This window comes from Hemitrygon akajei, chromosome 11 (assembly GCF_048418815.1).
Source record: "Hemitrygon akajei chromosome 11, sHemAka1.3, whole genome shotgun sequence".
In the NCBI taxonomy this organism is placed as follows: Eukaryota; Metazoa; Chordata; class Chondrichthyes; order Myliobatiformes; family Dasyatidae; genus Hemitrygon; species Hemitrygon akajei.
Window position 1 is genome coordinate 154,449,228 of NC_133134.1, and position 23,513 is coordinate 154,472,740.

The 23,513-nt window shown below is 38.4% G+C and overlaps 1 protein-coding gene and 1 long non-coding RNA gene across 5 annotated transcripts in view; both read left to right on the forward strand.

Moving 5' to 3' along the window:
- Window positions 1-261: 261 nt before the first annotated feature.
- Window positions 262-9,002, forward strand: LOC140735202 (uncharacterized). Its single transcript, XR_012100722.1, has 3 exons — window positions 262-547; window positions 1,752-1,818; window positions 7,692-9,002. It is a non-coding gene; the product is annotated as an uncharacterized lncRNA (long non-coding RNA).
- A 4,675-nt stretch (window positions 9,003-13,677) lies between these two features.
- Window positions 13,678-23,513, forward strand: part of LOC140736154 (protein phosphatase EYA1-like) — a 279,757-nt gene continuing 269,921 nt past the window's right edge. The window contains exon 1 of one of the 4 annotated variants that reach the window (XM_073061988.1): window positions 13,678-13,831. Coding sequence is in view for 1 of the 4 variants with exons in the window: in XM_073061987.1 (XP_072918088.1) it covers window positions 13,771-13,831 (61 nt within the window). In the remaining 3 variants the exon portion in view is untranslated. Of the gene's footprint in view, window positions 13,832-17,705; window positions 18,135-23,513 lie in introns of those variants that run through there. The other 3 variants (XM_073061987.1, XM_073061991.1, XM_073061989.1) reach the window with 3 other exon arrangements.

Genomic DNA, 23,513 nt, shown 5'->3' on the forward strand with positions numbered 1-23,513 from the left:
GCTCTGGAAATGCTATTGGTGTTTCTTAATGATGTACAGTCCACTACATGGGTTATGCAGATGTTGCTTTGAAAACTTATGTTTAAGTAGTAATAGTACAATCACTTGAGCTGAGTATGACATTCTCCCAAGGGGTTATTCCCATAATGGAGAACAATATTCCAGACAGTCAATTATTTCACCTTTTATATACCTTCTACTTATTCTTTTTATCTTAGTTGTGTTTCAGAAACTGCTGGAGCCTGTAGCCTAGAACTTGGAGTTCAATCAAGTGATCTAGCACTCTGCTATCCCCAAGAAACTTCCAGGAGAGGGCCACAAGCATGAGCTGCCTCAAGCAGAAGACCAGAGACGAGGCGCGGGCCCATGATTGACTCAATTTCTCACCAATTAAAGCGACAAAGGAGATTTAAACATTGAGGCGAATGTGGAGGAGGCTGGGTTGGCAGTCACTCTTCTTGAAGGCGGTATTGAGTTGGCAAATAGAAGGCTGTGTTGGACTGGCAGTTGGGAGGCCACGGGTTGGTAGTCGCTCTCCACAGAAGGAGTGAGTTTGAGCTGTCACTCTCCTTGATGCTGATGGAAGTTGTTTTTTAAATTCCAGGACTTACAGTATATGATTATTGGTGCGGATTGTAGTTTATATGGTCTTCTTCTGCTTTCTGTGTGTTCTTTCTTGTTGTTTTTTTCTCGGCTGGGCAATCTATCAGTTTTTTGTGTGTGAGAGAGGGGGTTAGGGGTTTGATGTTTCCATTACTGTTCTCTGGATGGGCAATCTGTTGGTTTTTGTGTGAGGGAATGGTTGGCGAATCTGGGGTTTGTGGCTTTTGTTTTTTTTATCTTTTACATGCTGGGGGGAGAGGATTGTTGCCTTTTCTTTCAATGACTCCATGGTTTTTCTGTATTTCATGGCTGTCTGGAGAAGACAAATCTCAGAGTTGCATTCCGTGTACATACTTTGACAATAAAATGAACCTTTGAAACTTTGAACCTTTATGTGTGTAGTGTGAGCTTGTTTAACGTGGGGAGGCACAGCCAGCGCACAGTCCTTGACAATTTGGGTCAGGGTCCAGTGGCGTGGCATGAGGGATGATTGGGGACCCTTCACTGCTGCAACAATCCTCTCCCCTCACTACCATTGTGATGTGTCGTCATCTTCTGTCGGTCCCACTGATCGAGATTTTGGTTAGATTGCTCTTTGTCTGAAACCTCCCCCTTGACCTTATCGCTAACCATATAACCATATAACAATTATAGCACAGAAACAGGCCATCTCGGCCCTTCTAGTCTGTGCCGAATGCTTACTCTCACCTAGTCCCACTGACCTGCACTCAGCCCATAATCCTCCATTCCTTTCCTGTCCATATACCCATCCAATTTAAATGACAGTATCAAACCTGCCTCTACCACTTCTACTGGAAGCTCGTTCCACGCAGCTACCACTCTCTGGGTAAAGATGTTCCCCCCTCGTGTTACCCCTAAACTTTTGCCCCCTAACTCTCAACTCACATCCTCTTGTTTGAATCTCCCCTACTCTCAATGGAAAAAGCCTATTTACGTCAACTCTATCTATCCCCTTCATAGTTTAAATACCTCTATCAAGTCCCCCCTCAACCTTCTACACTCCAAAGAATAAAGACCTAACTTGTTCAACCTTTCTCTGTAACTTAGGTGCTGAAACCCAGGTAACGTTCTAGTAAATCTTTTCTGTATTCTCTCTATTTTGTTGACATCTTTCCTATCTTTTCTAGGAGCCAAACTCAAGACGGCATCACTTTCAGGATCTCAGGAGCTCACAAGCCTCTCCACCTTGACAAGGTGAGAATCTTCAGAAAAGTCTGTTCAAGTAAATTTCCTTTGATTCAGGTCCCTACTGTATTGGAGCTTGATACCCTGCAGACAAAGCAGGGAAAGTGAGTGAACTTTATATTTAAAAAAAATCTACAAACCTGTCCATCTACATAATATATATAGGATTCTCATATGTGTGTGTACATTTGGCATACAATGCACAGACTTAATTTATTTTTGTATCATTTATTTACCATGTAAAGAATGCACTGGCAAGGCAAGCAAACTTGCACATCTTCAACTGCCCTTCTTAAGTTACCTCCATAAACTGCTCCATTTCATAAGATTAAAGTACTCTCACAGTGATTTCTCTTACCTGGAATAATTAAACTTCCTTTTGCTTGGAGGTTTTAAGCAGTACTTAAAAATTACCCTCAGCTACAGATATAACAAATGGCTCTTTTCGTACTAAAATGACAAATAATAAAAAGCATCATATCGGACATAGAACATGCCATGGTAGTGTAGTGTTTAGTGCAACTTTATTACAGCTCAGAGCACTGAAGTTCAGAGTTCAATTCCAGTGCTAGCTGGAAGGAGTTTGTACATTCTCCTCGTGATCACATGGGTTTCCTCCGGCTGCTCCGGTTTCTTCTCACAGTCCAAAGATGTACTGATTAGTAGGTTAATTGGTCATGGTAAATTAGGCTAGTGTTAAATACAGGTGAGGTGTTGGTTGTCGCAGCTTGTTGGGCTGGAAGGGCCTTATTCCATGCTGTATCTCTAAATAAATTTAAAAAGTAAAATCATAGAACATAGAACGCAGGCCACTACAGCACAGTACGGGCCCTTTGGTCCACTATGTTGTCCTAACTTTTTAATCTACTCTGAGATTAATCTAACTTTACCCTCTACATAGGCCTCCATTCTTCTGTCATCCATGTGCCTATCTAAGAGTTTCTTAAATGCCCCTAATGTATCTGCCTCTACCACCACTCCTAGCAGAATGTTTCATGCATTCTCCACTCTCAGTGTAAAGAACTTGCCTCTGATATCCACTCTATACTTCCCATAAAACCATAAAATTATGCCTCCCCGTGTTAGCCATTTTTGCTCTGACTATCCACTCAATCTATGTCTCTTATCATTTTCTACACCTCCATCAAATCACCACTCATCCTCCTGCACTCCAAAGAGAAAAACCCTAGCTCACTCAAACTATCCTCATAAGACATGCTCTTTAATCCAGGCAGCATCCTGGTAAATCTCCTCTGCATCCTCTTTAAAGCTTTTATGTCCTTCTACATGCTTCTATCTAAATGATCTACACATAATGAGGCAACCAGAATTGAACACAATATTCAAAGTTCAAAGTAAATGTATTATCACAGTACATATATGTCACCATATACAACCCTGAGATTAATTTTCTAGTGAGTATACTCAATAAATGTATAGAATAATAATCATAACAGAATCAATGAAATACTGCCCAACTAGGGTGTTCAACCTGAGTGCAAAACACAACAAATTGTGCAAATAATAAATAAGCACAAATAATACCTGTGTGTCCAGACAGGTATATGTAGTTCACCACACATCCTATGCTAGCACAAACTGATAACTGCTTATTGTGAAGAATGCTGGTTGGTGGCGTAATGGCATCAGCTCCAGACTTCAAGGTGATTGGTCCCAGGTTAGCATCTGGCTGGCTCTCCATCCGTGCTGAGCCGAGCATTGAGCTAGCAACTCAGCTTTGTTAAAACACAGACAAGAATCAGCAAGGTTGCCACCCGATGCACCACAAAGTATGGAGAGGAATAACATTAATGTGAAGAGTCTTAAAGTTCAACAGGCTTGAACTTTAGGTTACTAGTTACTAGATAGTTTGAAACTGGATTAGATAAGAAAAGAAAACAAATTACAAAAATTCCGATAATTTGAAACTGGAAAATAGAACGGTGGTGCACTGCTGCCACAATCTCTTTTGTTCTCCATCCTGTGCTCACTCAGGGCTTCTCTGACTCATTATTATAAGAAACTCCATATATTCCTGAGAACTTCACCTTTAGATTAGACATGCTACAACTTGATGGCCTCAGCAGCGAGTTCAACAATTTTTGAAAAATGTATGTTAAAGATATTATTTAACATCACAAGCAGATGACTTCTTTTAGAGTTAGTATTGTAGGAATCACGGCCACGAATTTGTGCATACACTTTGTGGCCACTTTACTAGATACCTCCTTTGCCTACTAAAATGGCCACTCAGTGTGTCCTTGTGATCTTCTGCTGCTGTAGCTCATCCATTTCAAGGTTTGGCATGTTGTGTATTCAGAGAATCTGCACACCACTGTTGTAATGTGTTATTTGAGTTACTGTCTTCTTGAATCAGCCTTGTCATGTTCCTCTGACCTTTTTCATTAATAAGGCATTTTCACCCACAGAACTGTCACTCACTGGATTCTTTTCTGTTGTTTGCACCTTTCTCTGTAATCTCTAAAGACTGTTATGCATGAAAACTCCCAGGAGATCAGCAGTTTCTGAGATACTCAAACCACCCTGTCTGGCACCAACAGTCAAAGTCACTTTGATCACAATTATTTCCCATTCTGATGTTTGACCTGAATGGCAGCTAAAGCTCATGACCATGTCTGCATGCTTTTATGCATTGAATTACTGCTACATGATTGGCCGATTAGATGTTTGCATTAATGAGCAATGTACATGTGTACTTGCTAAAGTGGCCATTGAGCGTAGAAAGCTCATAAAACATTTTGGTCCTGGAGAACAGGCAAGTAGCTAATGTTGTTTCACTATTCAAGACGGAAAGAAAGGATAATTGTGGGAATTATAATTGTGGAGTCTCATGTCAGTGGTAGGGAGGTTAGTGGAGAGAAATCTTAGGGATAGGATTTATGAGCATTTGGAAAACCTTGGCCAAATTAGAGAGAGCCAGAATGCTTTGTGAGGGGTAAGTCATGTCTTGCTAACTTAACTGAGTTTTTTTGATGAGGTGAAAACACTGATTGATGCTGTGGATGTTGTCTACGTGGATTTTATTAAGGCATTTGACGAAGTCCCTCATAGGAGGCACATTTGGAAGATTAAGGTGGATATGGGATCCATGGTGAATTGGCCTTTTGGATTTAGAACTGGCTTGCCCATAGAAGATAAAAGGTCAAAGGGACTGATTCTAGCTGGAGATCTGTGATTAGTGTTTTCTACACAGAGGGGGGTGAGTGCCTGAAATGTGCTGGTGTCTGTTACTGGGACCTCTGCTGTTTCTGTATATAAATAATCTGGATGGGTTTGTGGATAATATGAAGGAAGATAGGTAGTGTTGTGGAAAGCATAGAAGTCTGGCAAAGAATACAATGGGATATAAATCAGTTGCAAGTATGGCTGGAGATAGAGGTTAACCTGTCCAAATGCAAAATGTTTCACCTTGATAGGTCAAACACAAAGAGACAGGGCAAGAACCTTAACAGTGTTGATGAGCAGAGGGATCTTGTGGACCAAGTTCATAGTTCCCTGAAAGTGGCTACACAGGTTAATAGGGTGGTTAAGAAGGCAAATGGCATGCTTGCCTTTATTAGTCAAGGCACTGAGTTAAAAAGTCAAGTAGCTTTACAAAACTCACCTTAGGCTACATCTGGAGTATTACATACAGTTCTGGTCACCCCATTATAGGAAGGGTGTTGAGGTTTTGGAGGGAGTGCAGAAGAGGTTTACCAGGATGTTGCGCAGATTAGTTAACATGTACTATAACGAGAAGTTGGAGAAACTTGGGTTGTTGGGAACAGCAGAGGCTGAGGGGGGAATCTGATAGAAGTTTATAAGATTATGTAGAGTGGAGGGAGAATTTTTTTGCAAGGGTTGAAATGTCTAATACCAGAGGACGTGCATTTAAGGTGAGAGGGAGTAGTTTCAAAGGAAGTGTGAGGGGCAAGTTTTGCACACAGACTGGTGGGTGGCCGCAAGGTACTGCCTGGAGTGGTGGTAGTGGTAGAAACATTAGAAACATCCATCCAAAAGCATAGATACAACCTTAAACCATAGACCATATCTCCACCAGAAATGAATGCAAAGTACACGCAGTGGCCACTTTATTAGGCACACCTGTACCATCTCACATTATGCAAATATCTAATCAGCCTAGCATGTGGCAACAACTCAATGCAAAACTCAAAAAACTCAATGTCCTCCCTCAGTACAGGACTGGAATGGCCATTTTTTAAAAAAAAAAGTCAGAGGTAAAGTTGCAACCAACTGAGCCACAATAACAAGAATTCTAGGAACTTCAGATCATAACCAGCACTTCTACTTCCTTGGAGAATAAGTCACTAACAACAATGGTTCTGTTGTAACCATGTGTACCTCCTTTGTATTTATCATTTTGTCTCTTCACTGTCCAAATACTACTGCCAGTTACTTTGCAATCTTATCTGTGTGTTCATTTGATCATCCCTGTCTCCAGCTTATCACTGAATATTTTTTCTTTTAATTTTTCTCTTTGACACTCACCACTCCCACCTCCTCTTCCTGGCTTCCAACTTTCCTATCAATTGCTAAATCTAATGACTTACAGCTCTGATTAAAGGAGGTGAAATGTTTTCCTTTCAGCAGATGCTTCCTGAACTGCTGAATAATATTTTAAAGCATTTCTTGTTATTCTTTCTCTATATTCATTAGACTGACCTTAAAGCACTTCTACTATGCATTCAGTAGTCATTTTATTAGGTACCTCTTGCACCAAATAAGGTGGCCACTGAGTGTATGTTTGTGGTCTTCTGCTGCCGAACCCCATCCACGTCAAGGTTCAATGTGTTTTGTATTCAGAGATGCTCTTCGACACACAATTGCTGTAATGCAATGTTATTTAAATTACTTTCGTATTCCTGTCAGCTTGAACCAGTCTAGTCGTTCTCCTTTGACCTCTCTCATTAACAAGGCGATTCACCCACAGAACTGATGCTCACAGGATGTTTATTGTTTTTTGCACCATTCTGTGTAAACTCTGGAGACTGTTGAGTGATGAAAATCCCAGGAGATCAGTAGTTTCTAACATACTCAAACTACCCCATCTGGCACCAACAATTCCATGGTCAAATTCACATTTCTTCCCCATTCTGATGTTTGGTATGAATCTCTTGACCATGTGTGCATGATTTTATGCTGCCACATGGTTGGCTGATTGGATATTTGCATTAACGAACAGGTGTACAGGTGTACCTGATAAAGTGGCAACTGTGTGTATTTTGCATTCAAATTTCCAGAGTATTCAACGCAAGACTGCGATATTTCATAAACCTGTATATTAGCTAATTCCAGTGAAGGGGAAGAATTAGCTTGAAGATTAGGTGTAATTATTTTGCTGCTAAATTTGTTTATTGCACATTACAACAGTCACAGATTATCTCTCTTACGGCATAGAGTGCCAAATTGGAAATAAAATGTGAGGCACAAGAGATTGCAGATGCTAGACTCAGAAGCAACAAACAAAATACTGGGGGATCTCAAGAGGTCAAACAGCACCCAAGAAAGGAAAAAGACAGTTAATGTTTTGGGTCCGATGACTGCTCATTTCCCTCCATGGGTGTTGCCTGAGTGTTGGAATACGAACATGAGACTACCTTATCGCATTATCACAAACGTAGGATCACCATAGAAACCTTGCACTCCATGGTATCAACTATTCTTTGAGTACCTCAGGAGTTAATAGCTTTATTAGCATTGAATCAGTGCTTGTGTCTACTTGTGCAAAACAGTGTAATGACAATTTCTTGCTTATGCCAATTGTATTATTCCAATGAAAACACAGTTTCTCTAGCCACCAATGTTGCCTGACTTACTGACTGTCTCTTGCATTTTCTATTTTTACTTTGTATTTTTTACAGGTGTGGGTTCCTGCTGTTATTTTTCTCTATTACGTGCAATACTTCTAAATGTAGCTTCATTCTCTCTAATAGCAGCTTATGTAGAGTGAGATGAGTACAAAAGCAAGATTATGCAATACTCAAAAAGAAAACAGGAAATACTGGAAACACACTGTATTTGTGGAAAGGGAAAGAGAGAAAATGAGAGAGACAGAGCTAAAACTTCAAGTTAATAAACTATCATGAGATGTTTCAGTCACGGCAACACACACAAAAATACTGTAGGAACTCAGCAAGTCAGGCAGTATCTATGGAAATGAATAGACAGTCAATCTTCCAGGCCGAGATCCTCCTTCACAGCTGGAAAGGAAGGGGGAAGGCACCGGAATAAAAATATGAGGGGAGGGAAAGTAGGATAGCCGGAAGGTAATAGGTGAAGCCAGGTGGGTGGGAAAGATACAGGAATGGAGAGGAAAGAATCAGATAGGAGAGGAGAGTGGACCATAGGAAAAACTGAAGGATGACAGGCACAAGAGGAGGTGATAGATGTAAGAGGCCAGAGTGAGGAATAGAAGAAGAAGGGAGAGGAGGCAATTTTTTTTTTTTACCCGGGAAAAAAATCAATATTCATGCAATTAGGTTGGATGCTACCCAGACGGAATATAAGCTGTTGTAGAGGAGATGAGGGTATCCTCATCTAGGTACAAGAGGAGGCCATGGACTGAATTGCTGGAATCAACATGTTTGGCCACCGGGAAGTTTGGAGGGGAGGTGTTCGACAAAGTGGTGCCTCAATTTCTGATGGGCCTCACCGACGTAGAGGATGTCACTGTCACCACATCAGTCAGACTGAATACCACTCCTCCCTTATGTATGACTAGATTCCAATGACCTGATTTGGCTACAAGCCCAGTTTACTCCAAATGAGCATGACTACTCCAGTACAATGTGTGGAAATGATGATTGAAATGTCAACTTTATCGTTTATTATCTATAAATTCATGATTCAGCTCCCTGTCTGAAATCTCTTACATACCTTTACTTTGGTATCCTGTGAACTTAATATCATGGAAGAAAGTTGTAATTTAATAGCACATTTTGAAGTATTTCACACACGAATCTTTCCACGGAAATTGGGCCCAGAAGTTCAATGATATGTTACCAATATTTTGTGTTTGGCCAATTCTAATCAGCAATTAAGTACATTTGTATACATACTTTGTTTATTTTGCCTACATGTGCTGTATATTGCTTTGCATGAATATATCATCTTTCCCAAAACTACAATGTGCAAATTTTGGTGTATGATGTCCATCTCCTTTATATTAAATTTCATTGACTGATTTTATTAATGCTTTCATCAAAATAACAAGGAAAAGAATTTCAAGTTAATACTTCATTTCTATCTTCATATTTTCATTCAGATTAAACTGAGATGCAAAATATAGATAGGAATTAGGTTTTTTTCTGTGTAAGCTACTTTGTTTGTGCCTCATTTGAACATACTATATATAAAAATTATATCTGCATATTAGGTTACAAATGTAGATTCATTTGAATTTTTATCAGATATTCACTCTGTAGTTCTCTGTTCAAATCATAAAATAAATAAATCAGTCCATTTCAATACTGGATAGAGAAATATTAAGGGTAATAATGTATCATTCTTCTGGGCATTGATGTCATGATTACCCCTTTGGTCAGTCTTTCTGTAAAGGCATTTTAACAGATAAGCATAAATCATGAGTCGAGCAAATTACAATGCATTGTCAATTACAGCCTTAAAGGAGAGATCATTTGAACATGAATAATGTGAATGATTCCATTCTCATTTGACTGACAGTTCCTTTTTGTATTTGTCAAGTCAGCTTTTCAAAATCCAGGAAGTCCCCATGACTGTTTTCTACATTTTTTTTTAAACAGCTTATTTCAAAATGAAGGTAATTCTAAAAATCCACTACAGGAAGTCTGAGAGTAGCAACCAGTGAAAATAATCTGTGAACAGGAAAATATTAATGGTTAAAAACTAGATCACCTATCTCTATTCAACACTGAAATATCCAACATGGTGCGCACCAATGTTCTATATGTGACTCTGAAGTAGGAAAATAAGACCCGAGAAAATGGAATTAACATAATATTAATTAGAAATATTAGAAAAGATCCAAAATAAGAAAGTTATGAAAACTATTAACCACCTATGCTCACCTTGAAAGGTAGCAAAATATTTTCCTTCAGATCTAATATTATTAAAATAATTCCATTTATGAATGTGCTAAAACGCTGTTAGACGCACAATAATTTTTCAATGACTTGACAATGTTTCTTATTGAGCAAACCACTTCTCATTCCAACTGTATTTTGGCAATGTTACTAATGCTGTACTTAATTACTAATCTGACCTGGTCATAAACTAATTTTAGTACTAGTCACTAACTATACCATAACCTACAGACTCAGTTTCAGGGACTCTATGATTAATGTTCTCAATGTTACTTATTATGATTTAGTTTTTCATTTTTGCACAATTTATCTTCTTTTGCACATTGGCTGTTTGTCAATCTTGGTTTATGTATAATTTTTCCAAAAATTCTGTCTTATTTAATCATTTTCCTGTAAATACCTGCAAGAAAATAAATCTCAAGGTAGTATAGTTGACTTTTATAATAAATTTACTTTGACATTGGTAGTAATATTCAGGTTAATATTATCTTATCATAAAAGCAATAGGATTATGTCTAAATTACTAAACTCATTTGATTTATACATTCTGTATACTGTATACCCCATTCAAGAGCAGGACATAAATGCAGTCCTTTAATTATTCTGCTGCTGCATCCAATTTATTGCTCCCTTGCTTGCTATTAAAGATTCTCTGCGGACCAAAATGGGTCTTTTTTTTGTGTCTGAATCTATTTTGCCCCTTCTCGTTGGAATATGCAGATATGGATGATATTTTCCAAACAATGCCTCGGTCCACTCATGGCAAGTAACTGCAGCCTTCTCTTTCCACATGGCACTGCTGGCCTCTGGTCTTGCTACATTAACATGGGAATGACACTGCTGATTCTGTTTCTTATGGAGATCCCACATACCCTTAGCTGTAAGACTGCAGCCCTGCGCAGCTCGAATTACAGCTCCTTAAAATAGTAAACACTTTGACCTTCACTCAGAGGAAGCAAAGGATGGCTGGGCTTCTTTCTTCTTCTCTTTACTTAACACTTTATCGTTGTTTAAATAAATCTTCACAGCCCATTGAAATTGTTAGTATGAGGGTTTTCAATTCTTTTAATCATGTTACTGTAGGGGGCATCATCCAGTTGCGATTGTTAGTGCAGGAACCTTCATTTAATTTGTGTAGTTTAGATCAGTTATTCGATCAGAATGATTACTGTAAGATGCATTTTTTGAATTTGAATTGTTGCTTTAGCAATCGTTACTGTGAATTTCAGTTTCATTGAAAAATACTTGTGATATTTTTGGCAATCTTTTGATAAGCAGTTACAATCGTGGTTTTGTTTTTCTAAGGGACACTTAACTGTTGGGACATTTAACTGTTATCAAATTATTTCCCATGGGACACAGAACTGAGCCAGGGAGTATAATTGTAAAGGGGTGAGAGTGCTCGGGGGAGGGGAGGTTAAAACAGATAGAACTAAATTTCTTAACATAATCCCTTTTCATTGTATGTGTGGGATTTCATACTTCCCACATAAGGCTACCACAGACAAGTATACTTCATACTTCTTAATAAACCTGTAAAATAAACAGGTCTGTGGCCACATCCCTTTACATGTCTTGAAATATGTTTTGTGGCAGGCATATAGTGCAAAGGCATTAAATTATCATAAATTATAAAATAAATAAATAGTGCAACAACAAAAGAGATTACGGGCTAGTGTTCATGAACTGTTCGGAAATCTGATGGCAGATAGGAAAGAATTGTTGAATGTGGGTCTTCAGACTCCTGCACAAATCAAATTTCACATCAGTGATAATAAACCTGATTCTGATTCGATCCCAGTAGATGAAATGAAAAGGCACGACATTTATTTTCAGATTCCCTTATCACGATTATCTGTAGAACTGAAATGTACTGCTTGGATTCCAATCATCATTTGTCATAAGTAACAGTGAAATTATTGAATGAAATTCTCTAGTATATTTTTACATCTTGATTTTATCACCTACAGGTTTCTATGCACATCAAAACACATTTTCCAAATACCTTTCTGAGTAAAGTGTAATTTGCTTCCTGGATTAAGATGATTTTTAATTGATCATATTTTAATTGAAACTGGATTTCTAGGACTTTACAGCTCAAGTCCTCAGTATTATTTATCACTTAATTATATATATATAGTAATTGCCGAGTTTGTCTTCCTTTGCACATTGCTTGTTTGCCCATCATTGTTTGTTTGTGTGATGTTTTTCATTGATTTTATTGTGTTTCTTTTTATCTAATGTGAATGCCTGCAAGAAAATGAATCTCAGGATTGTATATGGTGACTATGCATATTTTGAAATAAATTTGCTTTGAACTTTGAAAGTGTTCAAGGCCTTTAGATCTGTGATAACTCGGTTGCCCCTCTTTGAAAGTAAAAAAAAATGCATCAAACGATTATAATGGCAGAGAGAGAAGACGGGTCTACCAGGTGTGTGCTGGTATCTACTGGAGAAATCCAGTTTGTCCCATTCCTCTGGTTTTCCCTATAGTCCTGTGCTATTTTCATATTTACCGATTATATTCCCTATTGAAAGCTCTAATTAATCCTGCTTCCATTTCTCTAATAAGCAGCAAGCTCCCCTCCATTTACCCTTTCCACCCACTGTGTGTCTTTGTAGCGCAGGTAAAACCACCTGCTAATGGCTTCCTTTTATTTACCCTGTCTGAACCAATTCCGACCTGGTACACTTCTTCCACCTTCTTTCCTTCAAGATTAACAAACTCGTTTTTATTTCAGTCTAATCTTGCGGTTGAAATCCCCCGTCCTTATAACTATAAGTCTTTTCTGCACCCTCTCTCTAAGATATTCATATCGTTTCTGTTGTGCGGTGACTAGAACTGGCAACTGAATGTTTGAATATGAAAAAGTACACTAACTGAGCACAGATCAAAGTCAAAAATAATTATTAAAAAGAGCTGTGGCTTTCTTATTAAATTTCTATTTTTAAATAAATTAGTTACCCCTGGTAGTTACTTTGCTTAAGTTTCATGAAAATTTTCAGAGTCTCTATTAGCAGGCATTAACCCAGTTAAAATAAACAAATTGTCGTGCACATTAAATCTCGGGCAAAGAGTTTTTTTTTTGCAAGCGTATTAAACAACGTTCAGTCGGGAAACTAATCCCATTCACATCGACAGGTTACAGATTAGGCCTCGCCATAGCGAAAATCGCCTTTTATTCCATCTACTCCCGTGATATGAATTAATTTGTTCTGGAATATTAATTTTTGCATTCGACCGACTCCGAAGTGGTGGGCTGGAATGAGAATTTTGTCACTCACAAGAACTTCAATTATATTTGCACGTTTGCCATGTTAATATTCTCCCTTCAATTTAAAGAGTAACGCTTCTATGAAAGCGGCGAACTAATTTCACATGACAATTCTCTACATCACAGCACGCTTCTTTCCATCCGTCTCTCAACTTCTCCGATACCCGTCTCTTATTTTCTCCGATAACACTAGGTATCTTACTCAACATTGATGCATTCAGTTAACGCAAACACTGGATCATAAATGGACATTAAAACGCATTGCAACCTTTTCATAAACATTGAAGAGTGAATCACAAGCTTTGCTTGAGGTTTATTGCCTAATAAATATTCAGTGTGATTTGGGTGTAATCTTATCTAGATCATTTTCGGTAATGCTTGGTTTATTTGAAAACAGTGGATTATTTCCGCTTCTGTTGTTGTTGCTGAGAAGAAGCCCTGAAGGGGTGATCATTTTACCCTCATTTTCCTTATATGGGAAGTGGCCGCTCCGGTACTCTCGGGCTGTTCACTGCGCGAGTTAAAATCTAGGTGTGTGCATTTTGCGCCGGAGTTGCCTGGCATCGCGATCTGCTTCCTTTGGATAATACCGAGCCTTCTCCATGGAGCTATTTCTAACGTCCTGCTGCTCGATTTCCAACGTAGGTTTGAACTGCGCGCAAGGTGAGTTTAATGGCGAGGTTGTTAGATTAAATCTTGGTTGGGGTTTTAAAGACTTTCTCAGTTGCCGGGGGTGAACTTGACACTGCGCGGCAAAAAAAAAAGGTTGAAAGCATTCGAAGTTTCTGTGCTATGTTTGGGAAGAATCGGGTTTCAAGACGGATAGCAATTGCTACAAGGTTTTAAATACACGTCCAGTCGTCAGTCTGGCTTCAGATAGGATTCATTTACTCGGAGATCTTTTTTTGTTTCTAATCGTTTGCTATAGAGTAATGGTGCTAGGATAGATCGCGTTTGTAATATTTTTGGGGGATAGAGGCTAGCAATATCGTCCTGACAAAGCAGCAAGTCGCGCAGGGAGAACTTAAGATTGTACAATGTCATTTCCTGTACACAAATGTAAGGAGAACGAAATAATTGCTACTCCGGATCCAATGCAGTTGTGGAATCGGCAAGTGTTTTCGAGGGCGAGAGCGGACGACACGAAGGCTGAAATGGTGCACAGAGTTAATACACTGGGTTTGTCGAGAGAGCCAGCAACTGTTTGCTACAGTATCTGTTTAAGTGGTCAATATATTAGAACAAACCATGAACGACAGGTTCAATTCTATGGCTGCACGTTTTTTAGGTGCCAATATTAAGTCCAACTTTCAGCGTTGGACGCAGTTGTTACATCCAACCCCAGTCTCCTTCACTTCTCCCATTCCAATGTTCCACATATCATAGTGTGTGTGTGTGGGTCTGGAGTCTGGTGTAGTTACCCTCTTCCCCCCAGCCTCTGCAAATCTGTTATGAAACCATATACAGCGGGGTGCACATGACCAGAGTCCCTCTCGCCTCCCCCTTCTGCGTGACCTGCACACCGCATCTCCCAACCATGTTATGCGTCAAGACTAACACATACAAAATGCTGGAGGAACTCATCAGGTCAGTCAGCATCCATGGAAAGGAATATAAATAGTCGACGTTTCGGTTCAGGCCGAGACCCTTTCCGTGGATGCTGCCTGACCTGCTGAGTTCCTCCAGCATTTTCTATGTGTTACTCTAGATTTCCTGCATCTGCAGAACCTCGTCGGTTTATGCGTCAAGACTGAAGTGCAAGGAAGACTGCAGGTGTAAGTCTGCGAAAAAAAAACATTGGTCCGAACGGTGCGTGGCTTAGCCCTGACCGAAGCCTCTTTCTTTTCTTCTTCTTACAATTTTAAGTAAAAACAGTTGTCTACCTAAACTACGGCTCAGAGAAGCCCACCTGCAGACCCAATAAGGTACTTTCCTACATACTTCAGTTAACCCTGCTCCACATCTCATTCTCACCACCAAGAACAGCAACATCCAGGTGGAGCGGCCGTTACAGAGCAGTCGATGTTATGTATCTGTTCAGCATAGTCCAGAGACCATAAGACTAGGAAGTATATTGATGTTCTAAATCTTATTCTTTGTGTCACGGAGGTTAAGGACGGGACCAAATCAAGTGCCAAAGCCCGATTAAAAATACTCCAAAAAAAAACACGTTACTGTAAACGGGCTAACGGAACGAAAATATAAATTGACATTTTGAATTCAAACCTTCGCCAGAACTAAAGTGAGTTATTCTATATCTTTTCTTTGCATTCGATAAACTCATAAAACCCGAGTCTGTGTTTCTAGTTTAGATATAGTTGTAACCTGAGTACCACCAATGGCTAGCCGCACTCTCAAAAGGGGGCTCTAAGTGTATATAACACGTTTTCTCTCGTCTCTACCAGCATTGCCAAATTTATTTTGCAATCTAATTATAATTCAGTAATTCTTTATTAACACAACTGCCATTCATATTACTTTCGTCTTCTGTGGTGGCAATTATAATCAACAGATATTCTCGTGTCCAAGAAGGATTCCATATTGGACTGGTTCTTGTCTACACGAGTAAGCAAATCTACGCGCAAAATAGCGCGTTTGGGGCTGATCAAAAAGTTGTTTGTTATCGAAATGACTACCTCATGAACTAGCGGGGTCTCTCAAGCACGTCCATCTGATCGGAACCTTGACCACTGAGCAGCATTTCTACACCTGGCGCGAAACGCCACAAAGCGCATTGTTTGGCTTAATTGAAAAATAAGTTCGCGAACTGAGGCGGGCCCTCTGATCCTGAATTTCAGGAGAAGTCAGCACCTTTCTTCAATGGCAGTACAGGATGCGGCAGCTTCATTTAGCTCTTAGTAGTTGTGCAATGGTTTGTTAAATTGTAGTTTAGAGCAAAGACTTCCGTTGTGATAGACATGATCAGCCATCGTTTATTTCAGCAGGAGGTTAAAATTAATCGTTAGCTCTCGATATGGATAAAAACATTCAGTACCTCTGTGACTTAACTGAATCTTGCCGTTTATAATTAATCACCAAGTTGAACGGCTTGCATTCGAAACACAATTTTCTGAGGTGACTTTTTTTTCCAATTGGAGATGTCAAGAGTTTACTTCACGATCTCTCTCTATTATTCATTCTATGCTAATTCCAATGAACACCAAAAGTAAAATAAACGTTATGTATTTCACCTGTGCAAAACAAAGGAATTTCATCTTCTTTCAAGTTAGTCTCTTTTAAAAACAGAATTATACCGCTAATTGACATATATTTATTAACTCATCCTGCGCTTGTTTAAGATTTTTGTTTTACGCATTACCGATGAAAATTAGGGTTGTGGTGAGAGTACGAGCGTACTCTTCTGGTACTCTGATATTTACTGTCAGGTGATTGTGGACGGTTCCCTCGGAGTTCCAAACGACATAACCCGAAAACAACATCGGGGACCTTGATGGAAATCAGACAGTTCCATTAGTCCAACTGGGAACCACTCAATGCGCCTAGCGATCTGACCATGAGCAAAGAAAAGCGTAGCTTATAAAGACAGAGAGAGAGAGAGAGAGAGAGAGAAGCTGGTGTGACTGTATAAAAGTTAGATCCGTTTCGTTGTTAATTCCAGCTGTTATATATTATATAAAATTCACAATTTCCGAAAAATTTAGAATAAAAAAATAATTTATTGTCTAGACTGTCTGTCAAATGACAATTAAACGGAATTACTGACCTTTACAAACAGTTTTCTGTAACTAACCTGTAATTCATTCATCTCAAGTCTTTGGTGTCTTGATATATTGCAACAGAGCATTATAAAGTATTTACTAAAATAATAAACCCAGCGGCATAAATCACTGAAAGCTCTGTGTGGTGTGTGAGTGAGGAGGTATATGCGTTGGTATAATATAAACTGGTATTTTCTTGATGTAAATCAACCTTAGTCATTTTACCAAGTGATCCCATGAAGATGAGCTCTTCGCATCTGTCCTCCTGGAGAAGCTCTTCCCGAAGCAAAGCATTCCCAGGTAGAGGAATATTCTATCTCTTCATTCACTATTTTGCTTACTTCTAATGAAAACTGCACTGCACACGGTAGGACCCAAGGTACACCCCCCACCACCCCACAAAAGAAACTATACAAACAGGTATTCGTTTTAAGTAATCACAACCGATAAAGTCAAACATCGATGCTTTTGCTAACTGTGAAAAGCCAACATGAAAATAAAACGGGGGGGGGGGGGAGATCTAAACCAGAATCCCAAAGCAGTTGGTACAGACCCGGTAGCAAGGTGCTTAAGCAAAGAAAACAGAAGGTGAGCCTTTTTTTTGTTATTCAGCTCTGGGCTGGGTCTTTGTCTGGGAGCGCTACTGATAATATCTAATTGAGCCAGATTCAAAGTCTGACCGGGGTATTGATCAAGAGAAAAGGAAGAGGGGGAGGGGAGGGAACGGGGAGAGGTGGGGGGGGGGGGGGAGTAGGGGATTGCGGTGGAATTTATCAGTGCCTTCTGCTAGTAGTCATTTCGGGCTTTGCTGGAAGCTGGCCCGGATCCCTTGGGTCTAGAGAGAGTTGTGCAAGTCTCGTTTGGGACATTGCCTCGCAGACTGAGAGCAGCATCTAACAGCAGGGGCAGTCATAAACTACTCTGCCAGGGACTAGTTTAAAAATGCACTTCAGATAGCCTAAAGCAGAACTAAGATGTCATGGAAATAAAGACCTTCATCTTCATTATGAGAGCAGCTTTGTAGAACTCGAGTAGCCAAGCCCACTAGAAGTCAGGAGGGAAACCCTGAAGAATCCATCAACACACGAATCGGTGCTGGAACGGCGAGCGTGCTCTCGCTGCTGTTAAATTGTGTGGAACAGACTAGCCACTCTCAGACCGTCGACAGTTCTACAGAATAGCAACAGCTGCAGGTTTAGACTTTCTGCCTTGGAGACACGGAGGAACACCGGCCCGAGTAGTGGTGGGTAAGCTCGCTCTTGGCTCATGCCGCGCGCGGCGTCGTACATCCTGGCTTCGTGTAAAACGCATTTTAACAACTAAAAATGTTTTGTAAAACGAGTGGTACCAGTGGCTTTCTGCGTTAACCTCAGCTGCATCTCCACAGATTATACCGAAAAGATACAAACGTGCTCGGGTTCAGAACAGCTACAGTGGGGTTTATTTACCTAAGTCCGAAACACAATTATCTTCAAGCTCTTGTATGACGGGGGTAATTACAGTAAATGGGAGGCGATTTCGGCAACAGAATTATGAAATTGTACTTTAGTGCGCGACGGTTCACGCTGCCGTGAAAAACAGTGCGGGACAATTAACCTATGAATCAGACTGAGAGTACATTAGATTGATTGAACGAGAGCAAAGATCCCTGTTAAATAATAGATAATGCAATTTGATTCTGGATCGTCAGATGTTGGCATTCATTTTTCGCCTTATTTATGATGCGAGTAGAGACATATGTAATTGCATGTAAAAAACCTACAATTTTATAGCGATGTAAGATTTAAATAAAGCAAGGAAGAGAGGGACTATGGAAGAGTCCTTCTTATGCTAAAGTATTCGTGCTTTTTGTTAGTGGAATATCAATGTTGTCATTGTTTCGCCTGACGAGAACGACCGGCAAAGCTGAATGTGGGAAGAAGTTGCGGAATAGGGGTGTGTGGTGTTTGAGAGGTCTGTAGGATTCCTATTGATATTGAACATAATCATAATGTTTGTCAAAATTGGCATGAAAAGGGCCAGAAACAATTTGTATTCAGCTGCGAATTGCCCTAAGCCTAAGGAGACTTTATAGACCTTAGTGTCCAAGTTCTATTTCAGTTACAAAATATGTTCAATAAAAATGTTAGCCGCTTTATTTATTAATATGAAATCCTAAATTCTCATGAATAATTTATTTTTAAAAATGAATATTTTTTTCGGCCCCCTTTCTCTCAGGCATAAAGCCAGACTATCTAAATAACTCAGGGAACTAGAATATTTCAAAAGTTTTATTTCACAATGATTTCTGGGGCATTATAGTTCTATCATGAAATATGAGAGAAAAACAATTGTCTGTAATTTAAAAAAATATAGATTAGTGTTGGATCAAAGTTCAATGTACATTTATTATCAAAGTATGTATACTACTTACAACCTTGAGATTAGTCTCCATACAGGCAGCCACAAAACAAAGAAACCCAGTAGAACCCATTAAAAATAATACCCTCCAATACCCATGTTCATAAAACATACGAACAGAATGAGAAATAGTATCTGTAGTTTCAAACTAAGTCAATTTTTAATTACAAAGGCAATATATGACGCTTAAAACTAAACAAGTAACAAAGACCTCTCAAACATTTGGACCAAAAAGATTTTCCTGCATCTCAAAATTGTTATACAAATGTCATCTGTCAATCTGCTGAAGATTTAATGAGAATTTAATGCTAAAAATAATTATAATGGGGACTTATGGTGTAGTTGCTTGATTAATATGTGAAGAGGCAAGCAATAGTGTGAGATTATTTTATTTAAATATATTTTAGACAAACTGTTATTTGACATTCTGAATTCTATGTAAGGAAGGAAAAATTAACAATCTTTAAATATGCTCTTTTGGTGTCCGAACCTGCGCCTATAGCCAGTGCATTGCAAATGACTTCTTGGCAATCCTCATTTTTAATGTCCCTGGTAAACTTATAGGAATTAAAAACAACTCAATTTAGCAAGAGGCTTTAGCCAAAAAACGACTTGTAGAATTATTTTACTTATACCTTAAATTAAGATGTAAAACTTTTGAATTATAAATGAACATAGCTAACATCCCAGCATAAAATTTAGAGTTAGGAAAAAATATGTACTGGACCTACAGTGGTTGAAAAAGGTTCCAAAAATAATATATGAATTCTACTGAGTTTAAGTTTAATCAGGATTCTTAAAAAGTGAGAGGGGGTCAGAGGAAGAGGTCTTGTTCAGCTTACTAAGCTTTGTTAATGGAGCCCCATTTCAAATCATATGTAGGGTCACTGATCAGCATACAAATTTTGTAACATTGTAATTTCAACTATAGCGAGGACGATAACAACAAAATTATGATTGCTTTGGAAAAAGATGTGACTATTGGTAATGGTAGTTGGTATCTAGTCAGAGTTTGGTGACAATACAAGAAGCAGACAAGGAAATACAGGGTTTTATCTACCAACAAAAAAAAGTAGTAAGTTAAGCTATATAAGATGCTTGTGAAGGTCCTGGTCTTTTCTAAAAAAGAGGTTTTAAATGTTCAGCAAACACTGAGCTGCTGACAGAGGAGGAAACTGAAAAACTGGGGCATGGCTTTGCTGCTTTTAGTTTGTTTGCTACACTCCTTAGCTGAAAGATTCACTCAGAGGACGATCAAAATACAGATAGTCCGGCAAAGACAAAGGGACTCTTCTTTCCTTCCTGACGGATCACACTGCTACTAATGGATTTCCACCAACACCCTCTACTAGTCAGGCGAATGAAGATAAACCAGATTTAGGTGACGAATAATTATAATGGTGTCTTAATAACAGTGAAAAAGGGTTCTGTTGTGCAGAGCCTTTGCCCTGAGTTAGCTGCTGTGCTCTTTAATCAGGGCTCTACTGAAATAGTAGCACTTGGCTACCTAATGAGCCATTGGACTGAAAATACAGAAAAGATTATAAGCAGAACTCAGCATTTCAGTTCATCCTTCCATTTACAATTTAATGATTTATCTTAAGAAATATCACGGACTGACATGGGTGACAATAACATCAGTACTTAAATTAGTAACTACTCTGCTAACAAGAAAATAGTACAGTATTAAAAAAGGATGAAACGACAATGTGCTTTTAAAATTATAATAAGGACCATGATTACAGGAATTTATATTCCTTAGGAAATTAGAATTGAGGATAAATAAACTTAAACAATGCCACATTCATTCAGTAGGTAGGGAATATATATTTATCATGTTTATTGGATGCAGAAATAACATGGAGACTAATACCAGCTTCTTTTCCCTGATCTTTCTGAGCTATTCTGGGGAGTACTGATAGGCAGAGAAATAATTATTTTGGATTTCATCTCTGGAATAACATTGGGAACTTTAAACTGTATAATTTGATTTTGTGATTCTAAGAAGTGATTGACATTGATTACAATTGCAGTAAATAAAAGCGGTACTTTAATTTTTAACTTTGATATTTGGGGTAAATTATGGTGTAAGCTGTTTACTGCAATAAACACTTCTGATACAATTTTTCATGAAATAACATACCTATTATACGATTATTTCATCTTTGTGGAACTTAATTATGCTGCAGTGATACAGGTGTGTTGCATTTTAGCAGAATTACATACATAGAACCCAGCTTGAATGTAATTGTTCTATTTCTGAATGTACTGAGAGTTATGTAGTGAATGTGTTATAATTCAACTTACCTTTACAATTTCAGTGCCTTTCTGGAGCTTACTTTCCATGATCCAGAACTCTGCAGTATAAGTACTTCCATGTGTGCTTATAAAATGTATATTTGCTCTTCAATCATATTTTATTTGAGCTATTTTTGTAAAGGATTAGACACTGCCATTTTTCCTTACATCACTGGAGTTCAATCGAAAATTCAGCTTTGCACTTAACAGTTACTTTTTTATCCCCCCCCCCCCCCGAACCTTTTGGGCATGCAGAATTTCATCGTGTTTTAAATCTTCTGCCAAAATTTGCCATGAAGGCTGACCATTCTCGTACACAGCACAATGCTCATTGGTTCTCTTTTTGGGATGTATCATAATAATTAATAAATAGAGGTACAGCTTCGAGCACACATGAACCACTCCAAATAACACATGGGCAATGGAATCTAAAGCAGAATAGAATGCCATGTCAATCTGTAACATGAATTTCTTATCGAACTTCTTACAATGAGCATAAGTAAACACGAAATGGAATTTGATTAAAAACACAGATTATTAAAATTGTTCAGAATATTACTGTGCACTGAAAATGAGGTGTTATTCTGCATGTATGTTGTACATACAGGTAGTTGCTAGCAAGCATATTAATAATGGCATGGTTAAGGAAATATCTTACACATAACACAAATACGTGCATGATGGAGAAATATTCTAATGTCAAAATGCATAGATCTCTGTTAATTATAAATAATTTATAATAAATAATTTAATTAACATGCATCCTGTCCTACAATAGTGACAAATAACTTCACATAAACTGCCTCTGGTGTATTTATTACCCAGTGAAAACAGTATCTTTTTCCACAGGGTATAAAATACACTGCACATCACGTATAATTAAGTGCAATTACTACATATCACATATATTTAATATGTAACTACTGTATATCACACGTATTTAATATGAAAACCCAAAAATACAGCCACTGTAATAATTAGCACTCTTAAGCATTTACAGTTAAAGTAAAATACTAAGAAACCTTGTACTAATTGACTGTTTATTTGTGAATGTGAATACTGTATTTAATTTTTTAGCCACCAGCAAATGAGTGCTTGAATATATAATTATATTTATGCTTTTATACGTACATATTGCTCCCTGAACGTGAGCTCTTTTACGCTCTTTTAATGACATGCTTTCTGCTTGGAACTAATATTGCACCTCTTAGTTTGCTATAATAAATTGCTATGTAAATGCAGCATAATAGTAACACTGCACATGAATGCATTGAGAAGTTCACAATATATAAATGCACTAAATGCATCTGATGTGCAAAGTCAATATTAGGATATCCAGATTGAATCCAAACATATTTGCATGTATACCAATCATTAATAACAAAAGCTACATTGAAAATAATTATTAATTATGATGTGAAAAAACACATATTACACTGTTTATAATGAACGTGGAAAAACGTTGCATTGTAAATGGATTACTTGTGTGTGTAAGCACATTGAGAAAAATATTGTATAGCTTGTTATATATCTAAATAAACCAGCACAAACAGCTGAGGATGGAATCTTTTAGTTATGAAGAGAGGCTGGAAAGTCCACGTCTGTTTCTCTTGAGCGGAAGTGGCTAAGAACAGACATGCTTATAGGTATATAAAATTAACTTATATTCACCTTCTTTGCTCTTCCCCCGCCACCTTCCCAAGTCTTGGTGCAGGGTTTTGACCTAAAATATCAGCTATTCCTTTTGCCTCTACAGATACTCCTTGATCCACCAAGTTATTCCAGGAGTTCACTTTTTGCTGCAGGATATAAGAAGTATCTAAACAATGACTTGAATTGCACAGAGAACCCTAGGATGGCTTAATTCTGCTCCTCTGTCTTATGGCCTATGGTCTCATAAATAGCTGAACCATGCACTAAGAGCAGGA